A 13,001-nucleotide genomic window follows, 5' to 3' on the forward strand; every position below is an offset into this window, starting at 1 on the left:
AATGGAATTGAAGAGAACTATATTTGGTTTCATTAGGAGATACTAATGCACTCAAAATATACTGATTTGAATTACCCACACTAAAGTGAAATTTTTCTGTTTCTTTCAAAGTACAGAGATCCATATTCACAGAGCAGCACTAAATCCAGTCAGCCACCTCCTCAGCTACATACATATCTCCCTCTACAGAACAGACTTCAGAACCAGAGCTTTTACCTGGGCTAGCAGCTTGAAACAGCACAGAACAGACAGGAAATACAGATATTTGGTAAGTATTTTGAAGAATTTTAGGCCAGAGAGGACAGCTGAATACTTCAGTCTGCCTTTCAGTGCACCATAAAGCCACTGTGCTTCTCCATATGTTTTAGCGTTGAGATGAAATTTCAAATAAAACAATTATTTCTGAAGATCACAATTTGAAATTAGATGAGATTGAGCATCCAGGACTCCTGCAAGGACAGAGAACTGCTTACAAAAAGTCTGCTCTAATAATCCAAGGAGGTCAAGAAAGCCTTGTGCAGGAGAAGATGGAAACAAGCTTAGCAGTTTCTAATGAAAGAGTTTCTTATCTCAAGCTCTTCGACTAACTTTATATCACATGAGTAAGAATCAACCAGTATGGCCCAAAAGAGGATCTTCTGACATCACCTCAGACCCTGCCCCATCTTTGATGCTTTAGGAGGAAGTGAAAACAGTGACAAAACAAGTAGCAAATTATCTTAAGGGAAAAAACCAAAACCAAAAGTCAACCCCCACGCTTCCCCACCTCTCTGATGCCTGTGGGCAGACACAGGGCTGAAAGGTTTCAAGGCTTCAGACAGCAACAGAATTGCAAATACATAAAAATGTTCAGGGTATGAAAAGAAGAACTTGCAGCACATGCATCAGACTCTGTGTTCCCCAAGACCACAGTGGGCACCCTGAGCACACACACCTGCGTCAGGAAAGCTGAATCTTCAGAAGGTGGATTGAAATACAGTTTAAAAATAAACCTGTACCTCCCTAAGATTGCTTAAATGAGGCTTCCTCATTCCCAACAAATTATTTCAAATAAAGTATCTCTAATGCTAAGGAAGTCAATCTCATGCCTGCCCTCATTTTTAGGTATCTTTCTTGCACAGCATCACCTCTACATGGCCATGAAATCACATCTGGACACCCCTCTTCTGGACCTGGGACAACCCCTGTGGCCTTCCTTTTAAGTTCTTCCCAGTAATTCCACATCCTTCATGAAGGCATGGGATATACTATTTTAGTAATGCTCTTATCAGATTTGGAAGTCCCCTTTATCACTTATGTTTCACTTTCCTTTTAGTCATCCAAGCCTGCATTTGTCTTTTTGCCACAAAAACATCCCAAACCATACTAAGGTAATTTAACTAATTGACTTTCAAGTCCCTTTCCAATTTTACAGATACAATCTAAACTCTGACTCCTGCGGGACTCTCTCACGTTCAGCTGCATTAAAACAAATTTCTAAGTACAACTTATCAGATCACCCCTCCCAGTAATAGTTATAAATAAGTTACATAAATTGGTGTTTCCCATAGTTTCTCACAGGCTATCCTCTGGGATTTTTCTTCATTGCTTATTGAAAATACACATATTCTATTTCCATAACAATATCACAGAATCACACAGAGATGATCCCAATATTTGTCCTTCTAACAGATACCAAACTTCCTTTTCTGTTTGCAGCATTATCCAGGATGGAAACATACTTTCTTTGGTAAGGAATAATATATATAGAATATTTCTACTTTCTCTACATATCTATGTGTAACTTTACCTTTTGCATTCAGTAACAGAAAATCTGTGCCCAAACAATACTATTAAAAAATTAAGTGGGGAAAAAAAAGAACTGTTTTCTCCTTGTCTGAAATTCTCAGAATGGAACCTATAAATTTCAGTTAAGAAAACAGAGGCCTTGGTTGAATCCAGCTAATCCTAGAAAAAAATACATTTAAAAAATGTATTCAGTATGAATAAAACTGGAAAAAATTGAGGAAAAAAGTCAGACATTATGCTGCCTACATGATTTCAAAGTGTTTTTCCCAACTCCCTACAATTGCACAGAATGCAGAGATGTTTTACTAAACTCAATCTTTCTCACTCTTTTCTTGCCCTTTACAGTGTCAAAAAGATACTGAGGTAACAGAACAATCCCAAGTTCTTCAGTGATAAACATAAGGAAAGTAAACATTTGATTGCATAAGATGCAATTATATAAAGTGAAGACTGTCCAATTAAGTGAAAGCAAAACACAGAGGCAGCACGGAGCATCCAAAGTTCCCAAGAGTTTGGGGAAATTAAGAGTGACACAGTTCCAGTTCAAAAAACTAACAGGCAAAATAGTTACATTTCAGATTTTTAAGTGTCCTATGTGTAAGTTACAGAGCATATTTTTATCTACAGTGTTCAGCATAAGCAGAATGTGTTCCTATGAGTAACTACTTTGAAACAACATTAATCATTTTGACATAGCAAAATTAAAAGGTTGCATCCAACTTCCAGACATCTATTTTAGTGTGCTTCAAAACCCAGAGCAGAAAATCCAGTAGCTTCCCACAACACAGGAATTTAACAACAACCCCCCCCCCCAACCCCATTAAAGCAAATCTTCCAGAAAGTTGTATAACAAGCTTGCTGCAGAAGACATTGAGACAAAGTACTAGAAAACTTAATTTTTTTACTGACACTGAGCTCTGCAACTGTTTTGTCAAATATTTGCAAGTGCAGAAAGTGCTGATCTGCCTGACCTGCAAAAGGACTTGGGGTTTGTGTGGTAGATTGGGACTGAGTAGTCCCAGCTTTCCTGAGAACCCCAGGTGCTTAACTGAGCCCTTCCCCTTTCAGTTTTCTCTCTCATTTAAAGGAAAAATAGTTTTCCCAGGCATTGCACTGTGCCTGTAGTTTTTTTTCACAAATAATGCAGCGCTGTGATTACACCCTAATTTCAGAAGATATTCAACAAAATCATTTCAGTAAATGGCTATGTCCTTAGGATTACTATATTTTGCTTATTTAAAAAAAAAAGTTATTACAACTCTAAGTTTTCATGTTTATCTTAAATAGTCTTAACCTGCTAAAAACAACAAACAAAATACATGAAGCTATGCCAGTCACTGTTATGCAATTAAATTAAAATTCATGAAACCAACTAGTTGAATTTTTCCATAGTAATGTCACATTAAACCAAATTTACCTAGCCTATTCTAATTTAAATTATCAGGATTAAAACAGGTATTACACATAGCTTTCTGAACTTACTGTGCTAAGTGTCTCACTACACATTTTTATCTATATTAAAAAAAAAATCAAGGAAGATAGAAGCAAGGCATCCTTTGTTACTACACACTTAAGGAACACATTTACTTCACAAACACCCATTTCTTTGCAACATTTTCTAATTAACATGAACACTTATATTACATAGGTATTGTACGGTCAAAACAGAATAAAAATGTCTTAACTTGAAGGAAACCAAAGTGCTTCTATGCATGCAGACCTCCAGACAAGAAGGGGGTGTTTAAATTCCAGTGATTAAGGAGGCAGCAGTAAATCCCCCAGCAAGCTGTGAAGGTGCCATTCAAGGCTCAATGCAGCATCTCTTGGGACTACAGCAAACCCCATAAGGAAACCTCGCACACCTCTGCCTGCTCCATTAGCTCACCCACCACTCCTGGGAGCCTGCAAGGGTGCAGCTGGGAGAGATAATTATTTTCTGGTGCCTTAACTAAAAAGAGAAGCAAACACAATGACTTATTCAATAGCCCTGTGGAGAATACAGCCAGCAACAGGTAGCTCAGAGAAAAGGTCACAAGCTTTCCTGTACTTCTGTAACAGCAACATCTTGAAACAAAACATCTCACTGAGATATTCCACTACCGCATTTTCCAAAAAGTGGGTGATTTTGCCTCTTAGCTGTCAAAAACACCCCTCAATGAATTGCTGTTTCTAAGCAAGCCCAGCTGTAAACAAGAAATTTTAATTAACTGCATGTTTACATTAGAGTATAGTTGTAGAAATAACTACTACAGGCTGGTGCAGCTACACTTGCACTGTATCCTACATACTTGGATTTACTATTAACTCAAGGTTCAACTGTTAAAGTAAAATGTAAGGCAAGCTATTTTTAACATCAATTCAAGTTTTACTAAAAAAAAACCCTCATCAGTGGAAATTCCTTCATTTCAGCTTGAGAGCTTTGAATGACCAAGATTAAGATAAGCAATTTCTGTATCTCAGCTCTGCATCAGAGATGGGACCTGGGCAACCCTAATACACAAATGCATGATGTATCTAAAAATAAAGATAGAGACAACTTTGCCTGCTGGATTATACTTCAAAGCCTTAGCTCTGCCTGCCTTGATCTGAGATGCTGGGGAAGGATGTTCACAAAACTGGAACAAGAGTAGTGTTTTCACTTTTTACAAAAATGTTTCGAAATCCCCCAAACCTGCTCCCCCAGCCCAAGAGAACAACACAGGAGCTCAGCAACCTAAGAAACAGGAACAAGAAATCCCACTCATATCTAGATTGCTAGAAGGAGCAGGGAAAGGCACAGCTTTTATTAATAATAAGTTTTACCTTATGGGACAAAACCACAAGGTTTTAACATAAGAAATTGAAAAAAAAATTTCCCAGCTGGAATGATTGGCAAGAGATAAAATGTAAGGGAAATCTTCAGCGTTTGCAATAATGTGAGCAAATAGTTTTAATATCAAAAAGGTAACTGCAATAAGCTTAAGATGAGAAGCAGCATTCTATTCATATATAAACTAATTGAAGCATCCCTCTGCATAAATTAGTAAAAACATTTTTTATTGGGAAAATCAAAGTACTGCCCAGTCTGCCCATACAAAATATATGGGAAATAAGAAATACAGTGAGATACTACAGAAGAAAATTCTTCACATAGTGCTGATTCTGTAGCACTCACTAGAGAAAAGGTAATCACTCTGCACCATCTAATTATTAAGAAAAGCTGGTGAAAACCTGAAAAATACAGTGAATTTTTTCAGAAAGGACAGAGAAGTGTGGAATATAGACATACATTTAATATTCTCCATAGAGAGCTATATTTTTTTAAGTAATCTGAAGTTTTTTTGCAGTATTTAATATAGTTCGTGATTTATTAAATAGGTTAAATAGAACACGATACATTGGTTTATACTACTAAATGTTTGCTTAAGATAAGAAAATGGAGAAAAATACACCACTTCCACTTTAACTCATGAACGTGGAGACTAAAAGTATTAAAAAAAAAATCTGGAGTGAACTGAGGAAGAGTAAGACTTTTTTTAGCTGTTTTTTCTCAGTCTCACTGTGTCTCAGATTCTGCTGTGCAACCAAACTTGAAGAAGCGTTGTTGCTGTTGCAAAATTAATTTCCAGAAATGAAAATCAGAGGCTGAGTAGGAGAGAGAACAAAATTAGCACTCCAATGAGGAAAAACAGAAAGAGTTCATGTGGATCTACACCAGCCACAACACATTCTGACTTTGTCCAGGTAGCAGGAAAACCAGAAAAAGAAAGATAAAGGGTAGGCTGATGCAGGAGTATTTAGGGGCCAGTGTTGCATAAGGGAAAAAAAGCAAGGAGTGGAGGAAACAAGAGACACTCAGAAAGCCACAGGTCCCAAAGAGGAGCTGCAGATGCTGCAGGGGAGAAAGGATTTGGGAGACAGAACCCAGACTTCACTCACGCAGCTACCCACAGAACAGTTTATTTTCTGTTTTGGGAAAATAAAAGGAAACTTGCACATTTGTTTGATTTTACCAAAACTAATGGGAAAAATCCCACATCTACCATCAAAAGTCAAAACCCTTGCAAACCCATTCACAATGTTTTCCACATAGTTAAGCCTTAAGCTCTCTTCTGTCTCTCTCTTTTGCTTCTCAGATTACATCACTCGTGCTTATTCCACTATTCATAGTTATTGCTCTCCAAGCTCTCTACAACTATAAAGCTTTCTCCTAGGTTGATAGCTGCATACTTAAAAAGCTTTTGTGAAATTTAAACCTCAAAACAAATAGAACTACTGCCATATTTTTGGCCAGTCCCTTTACATGCCAAATCATATCTGCAACATATGCAAACTTAGCTTAAGGGATGAGTTTACTACTGGGTTTTTTGTTGTTGGGGTTTTTTTCAGAAAACTGAAATCTCTAACTGAAAGCACAAATGTCAAGTTGCAAGCCAGGAAAAGTAATTCAAAGAACAGAGAGCTCTCAACATGTAACAGCATAAAACTAGTAGTTTAAATACTGCTTTGCTAGGAGAATTCAGCATTTCCCAACCAGTAAATGAAGATAAGATGCAGGTTCTGCTCTGAGCAACACCATGTTTCCCATGAAAACAAAGAAATTATGTTCAATTTGCACTTTCCTTCTTTCACCTATGTGAAAACAAAGCATAATGTAAAAATGAAAGTCAATGCTTTCTTTCAATGCTGTGCTGTCATCTCTCCACTGATGGTTAAACTGAGCCTACCACGAGCATCTAAAAGCAGATAAAACTAACCAGATTTTTAAACTTTCAGATTCCTTTATGCACTGCTCTTCTGTAATATTTCAGGAACCTAAATAACATGATTTTTCCCCTGAAAATATACCTCACTTCACTTGAATGTGGAAATATTTTAACAGCTTGATTTCAGAAAGCCTCTAAGCAAGGTGAAGGAGTTATTCCAGTGACTACTAGAATTTTCAGTGCCACAGTATGTTAAGAATCCTTGCCAAATAAGGCCTAGTGTAGGTATTATAAACAATCAAAATATTCTGAAAACTCACCTTACAGTATCTAAAAATCGCACCTGAGTAGTAGATCTAAACTGCAAAACATCTGCACAAGTTCCTAATGCACAATGTCTCATATCTTCAGGCAAGATCCCATAAGAAACTTGGAAAAAAAAAACAAACCAAACTGGAAAGTTCCCCCCCCCCCTTTTTTTTTAACTTAAATATTAATACTGCTTCACTGAGTTCACTATTACTCTGTCATAGAATAGAATTACCACCCTTGTAGAAATAAAAGTATTTTCAAAGGAAAGATAATTTCAAGCACATAAAAACTCCATTAAACATTCTAACAATTAAGGAATTGCTTGGTTACATAGGTAGTTTAACATCACCAGATATTACCTCCCATTTCTTTCAAGTTGATGAAAGTTGTATTTAACTTGTATAAACATTCTGCATAAACTTTTACAAGCTATATGCAGTAGTCAGTTCTTTTTCATAGAATTTATTAGCTGTTGGCATATCTTTGTCTTTTGACAAAACTCAGTTACACAACTGTGTCAGCTCTCAGGACAAGACCTAAAACTGACTGAAGCACAAATCCTGCTCCCATCTTTGCCCACACCTCCACTTTATGTTCTACAGCACAAATTTTGATCAAACGCCACAGCCAGTTATTCAGATGGAATTGAACAGACGTGTACACACAAATTTTCCAGCACCTCACCGGTGTCCTGGAACAGGAGCTGAGAAAAAAACTCAAAGCATTGTGCCTCAAAGCTGCAGAAGCCTCTCAGCAGATACTGTGATGCAAAGAAAGAAAGAAAGGGGCGAGGGGAATCACATACCCCAAGCCTCCCCACCTCCAATTTTCAATTTTACTCAAACACCAGGAAAAAATTACTTTTGTTGCCAGTCAAGTAAAACACAATGAAGTCTGCTTGTTTCTTGGCAAGGAACTGAAGTGATCATTCTGGAAACATTGGATTGGTACACAAATGTAAAGGAACTATAAAAACAGAGCAATCATATTTGTGTATACAAGCTAATATTAGCCATTAGGAGGGAATTCATTATTTTGGAAGACTTATTTATAAATATTATACTTTTCCCTCGCTCTTAACATTAACTTCCCTTCCATAAAATCACACGGCTACAAAGACCAAAGTTAGGAAAAAACTCACAATATCAGACAACTGAAGAGTAAAGTTACTGAGCCAGAAGCTGTTTCACTTACAAGAGACGCTGACACTGACTAATGTGATTAGATAATATTATTTACTGCTTTATATGACATAACAGTGGTAATGGATGTATTAAAGAGAAAATGTTCGAGATCTGTCAGAGGGTGACTTGGCTTTCTTAGCTTTCCCACTAAGAGAAAATAATTTTTAAAACTACAAGAGAAATGCAAATATATTTGTCATCTAAGTTTTAAAAACAGAGCTATTCAGCTCTGCTTATGCCATCAACACTACCAGATTTAATAAATACACAAACTCCTATTCAGCACTTCAACATACTAGTTTAAGAAAGCATCAGCATTTTACACCATCGTTTGGGAAACTGAGGCTGAAAAGCCTTACCTGAAATTCCCTGTAACCTCAAGACTTCCTGAATCCTAAATACTATCCAAACTTAATAATCACAAAGGCACATTCCCCTTACTTGTCAATCTTTGTAGTGGATTTCGTAAGTCACATTTCAACCATTTATTTCTATTTAAGTATTTCTGCTTGTCCCAGTTTTTCCCATGACACTTCAAAATTGTCTCTTGCCCGTGCCAATTATTCCCTGCTTTCTAAAATTGTGCATGACAATGACCCTCTCCTTAGAGTCTGTCAGCCAAAGCCACAGTGATCACAGAGGGGAAAGATGACTTAAAGAAATCAGAAGTAAGTGAAAGGCCATCTTCTTAGAAGCAAAGAACTCCAGCCTCTATCTAGATAGCACAAAAAAAGAGCTGTTTTTCTTTTCTTCTTCAACCTGAGCTACACATTTAATTCTTCCAACTATATTCCTTACTCCTCCTTCCTCCCTTTCCCATTTTTCATCCTTTCCAGTTCACAAAGATTGCCATCTTAACTTCTGCAGTCAAAAAGAGAAGGTTTTGGCTCCACTTTATCAGTGGATGCTCACAAAATACTCTTTGCAGCAGCAGAGACCTGCTCCTCTGGAACAGCCTCATGAAAAGACAGTTGAAGTGTTGAGGAGGGAGGGAAGGAAAGGAAGGGAAGTCACAGGCTTCCTGCTATTAAAAGCCAAATTTAAACCCTTTCTACGTCAAAAGGGCCTCTGTTGTTGGGAGTAATGCAAAGAGTAGAAAATTTGGTTGATATGGCTTCTTCATTATGCTTAAAAGGCAGCTCTTCCATGCTAAAGACCAGGAACACTGGAAGAATACTGTGGGGAAGTCATACTCCCATTTTTCACAGAATAGCTGCAGGAAGAGGTCAGAGGATAGCACAGCCACCTGAAGCCACTCTGCAAGAGCTGGAAGCAGGCTAAGCCCTTCCAAAAAGCTCCATGCAGAAGAACCTGTGCTGTAGAGCATGCCTTGCTTCTCCAATACTCCCCTTACCAATGCCACAGCACTCTTACATCCCACACACCACCTTCACAACAGAAACAGAAAAAAAAGAAATCTATTTCTTTCTCTAATTCAACTACGGATTATAAAAGGAACATTGAAAAAAAATAGTCTTTACTGTAGTTAACTTGCCTACAACTTTAACCATCTTCATATTAATCTTAGCTTTAACTATTCAGCACATTAATTACCTGGAGCACTTGACTCCATACAGTTCTTCAAATAATTAATTAGCTAAAGGGATTGGGAATTGGAGTCCCAGAGGAAATTCTAGTTTTGTAGAACTACGTAGATTTCACCTTGTTAAATGCTACAACAACTCACCTAAAGGCACACGATAACTACACTATCTAGGGGCAGAATCCTAAAACCAAACCAAATAAAATCCCCTCACACTCACTTGAAGTAGGGCAGCATTTTTACCACTGGATATCCTGTTTAGTCACCAGAAAGAAGAGTAACACTGAATAAAAACTTTTGATTCCCTCGTTCATAGCATTAGACATTTTTCCTAACAGGTATCCCTCTCTCTGCTTTAAACATCCATTGCCAAAGGGCAACCAAACCAAAGGCAAACAATTTTTAGACAGGACTTTAAACTGGATTTCTTTCAAAGCACAAGAATAAGCTGCACCAACTGAAATAATTCCGAACTAGTTATGTATTAAGGACACTAAAATTAAAGAAAAGTCTCCTCATCTGCAGCATATTACTGTTTTCACCACTTCTCTCCTCCTATTCATCACATCAGCTGTGGTGCTGTGTGCAAACACGTTTATGTTCCAGAGCAGCTGATCAGGACATGAAGAGAAGTAATGCTTTGCTCTTTCTACACTTCCAAAAAAACCTCCATGCTATTTCTCTCATTAGCTGAATCCCACATCATTCTTCCACAGGCTAAGCAGGGCAGAAAGGGAATGAATCAGGCAAAAAGGGTAACGGAAAGCGAGAAAACATAGAGAGCAGTTAGTTATTTGGAAGAAAATACAAGTTACTTAAGGACAGATGTGTAACTTGCAAGAATTTCAAAACACTGAAAAACAGCCTGTTCCCTGCTGCAAAGTATATGTTATAATCTACTGATTAATTTTGGCAGTAGAACCCCAAAAATGATGTGTTGTAACTTACTCCTTGTACACTTTAAACATACCCCACTTCTGTAGTGGATTTTTATGCACCTCAGTATTCCAACACTATGATTCACCAAAGGACAAGGGACAAAATGCCATGGGTGGACAATCCACAGCTCCTGAGCCCCAGGCAGCTCCCCTGCAATTCCTGCATGGTTCCCACACCAGGATATGCCCTGTGATTGGCAGCAGGGCTGTGCTGGCACAGGGCTGCCCCGTAATCCAAATCCCTTGCTATGAGAAGGCAGAAGCCAGCAGAGCCTCCTGAGGCCAAACTTGCCATGTTGCCCTGGATTCCAGCTGCAGGCTCAGCTCTGCCCAAACCTACAATGCAAAGTGAGACACTCGAGGAACCCACTGCTACTGCAAATCCAGTGTGTCCCAGTCCCTCACCAGTTCTCCCAGTTCCACACAGATTTGGGTATGTAGCTTGTAGGGTTGAAGTTATCTACCCATATCATACACCATCCATTACACAGCATCATTATCCTTTTAAGAGCATCCATGTGCTTAAAAACCTAGAAAAAAACCTGTTGATCAAATGGATTGATACTTTCAAAGGTACCAGGGATCCTTCACTTCCACTTTCATTTATGAACTTTTTACTCAGCACCCAATATTGAGAGCTGCTCAACAAAGTCAACTCATGGAAGTCTTTGAAGTCACACAAGTCTTTTAAGAGGTTTCTGGTCATAAGAGCAGCCTAAAAGACAGAGATAGCTCAGCAGTAACAGGATGCAGGACTAGGCACTTATGAAAAAGTTCATTTTGGAAAAAGAAAATCTTCGTTATAAAGAGGAGCTAAAAACATGTAGCACATAATGTATTTATTATGAATCAGTCTGAACTTTCACCCAAAAGACTGTGTACCTTATCCTGAACTATCATTTGCTGATTAGGAAGAAGTACTATCCAGGCTCCTTGGCTAAACTTTTAGCTCAGATATTCTCATTAAAGAATTAACTACTGGAAGACTAATGAAAGCTTAACCTTTCCAAAAAGGCAGGATTCACAAAATAGATGATAGCACTAAAAGCTAAAGGATGGCAATACAAAACTGTTATGTTTGAAAACAAGCAAGACAAAATCAATAATACAATCTAAAAAAAAAAAAAAAAACCAAAAAAAAAGCACAGAAAACAAGCTTTGAAATTTGAACACTTTGATTCAATTAGTATTAATTTAGCAGGTTTTGGTATACACACACATATAATTGCAAACATAAATTAACACACAGAAGACTTTTTTCCTACTCTCTAGCAAAGTTAGTTGAAAAGTTAGCAGACACAAATTTTTCTCAGATGAAGGACAAGATATCCATTCTCCCTATCTTAATGCCATTTCCCTCCTCACAACTGCCAAATAACTGAACAGATACTAGGTGCAAAAAATAAAAGCTTTTAGAAGGATAATTTAACACAAACATCTGGACAAGCAAATGCAACAAAATCCCCAAAATTCAGAGTATTATTTCATTCTGTGAGGAGACAGAAAATAAAGCCTTATTTGCTCTAAATAAAGAAAATTGTGCTCATTTTGTACACTGACAGAAGGCACGTTTACAGCAATATGAATCAATGTGCCATAGCTGAGGTAGATCAGTGTCAGCCATGTTGTGAAAGGAACTGCAGTTAACAAACCCACAAAACTCAAGACTTAATCAAATCAGCTCTGCCTTGATATAAATAATTTTACACTGCTAGATCTTACTTATGATTGGTGCCTGACTTCTTCAGGTTAATGTCTATTAATCTCATCTAAAAATACACATCCAAATTCTAGAGACAGGGAAACAGCAAGAGGAAAATACACAAGATATAAACCAGGAGCACTGACTGCGGCGCAAAGGAGGAAGGTACGTTGTAAAGTGAAAAAGCAAATGCACTTACTCAGCATTAAATCCATTCACGTGCAGGATCCTCATCTGCTTGACTATTGTGCTTTTACCGGATTCACCAGCACCTGGACAATGAAAGTAAATCAATTTCAGAAGGAAGCATAAGTGATTAAGGGATACACTAGAATTTTTTTCTTCGGGGTAAAATCGAGAAAGTTGGGTTTCTCAGTGCAAGATCAAAAAGTGAAAGAAGTAATTGCCACTGGAAACTTCAGTTGTAGCTAAAAATAAATGCCCAGCTCAAGTCATGTGTCAGATCTGAATCTTGGATCATTTCACTGTCCGTTTTTCCAGTGTCAATGTTAAAAGCAGATTGCAGTACTTGGAAAGAAAATGGACAACTTCAACATTTTACAGAGAAGACGACGGGGAACGTCATGACCTGGTTGCCTTGTCACTACTATCTGACAGAGGGAAAGACTGACTGAAGTCCCTATTACACCGAAGAAATTTTGTAATATCCTTAAAGAATTCTAAGTTTGGCTGCAGTTCATCATCACCCAGTCAAACTCTGTAACTTAAATCACAAGGAATAAAATATGTAGATACTCACATTTGAAAAAGGAAGGCATCCCTTTAAGCCTCCACCCACAAAGCTACAAAAAACCTCCTCTTATTTGTGTCTTGTAAGCAGCCTCCCAC

The 13,001-nt window shown here is 37.7% G+C and overlaps 1 protein-coding gene across 6 annotated transcripts in view; it reads right to left on the reverse strand.

The window, feature by feature from the left end:
- The window catches only part of GNAS (GNAS complex locus), a 136,079-nt gene that overhangs the window by 70,231 nt on the left and 52,847 nt on the right, over positions 1-13,001 (reverse strand). For 5 of the 6 annotated variants that reach the window (XM_069034469.1, XM_069034471.1, XM_069034470.1 and 2 more), the window contains exon 2: positions 12,352-12,424. The exons of the other annotated variant lie outside the window; for it this stretch is intronic. In XM_069034469.1, coding sequence (XP_068890570.1) covers positions 12,352-12,424 — 73 coding nt within the window. The remainder of the gene's footprint in view (positions 1-12,351; positions 12,425-13,001) is intronic. 6 annotated transcript variants of the gene reach the window in all.

Source organism: Aphelocoma coerulescens, chromosome 20 (assembly GCF_041296385.1).
Source record: "Aphelocoma coerulescens isolate FSJ_1873_10779 chromosome 20, UR_Acoe_1.0, whole genome shotgun sequence".
Classification (NCBI taxonomy): Eukaryota; Metazoa; Chordata; class Aves; order Passeriformes; family Corvidae; genus Aphelocoma; species Aphelocoma coerulescens.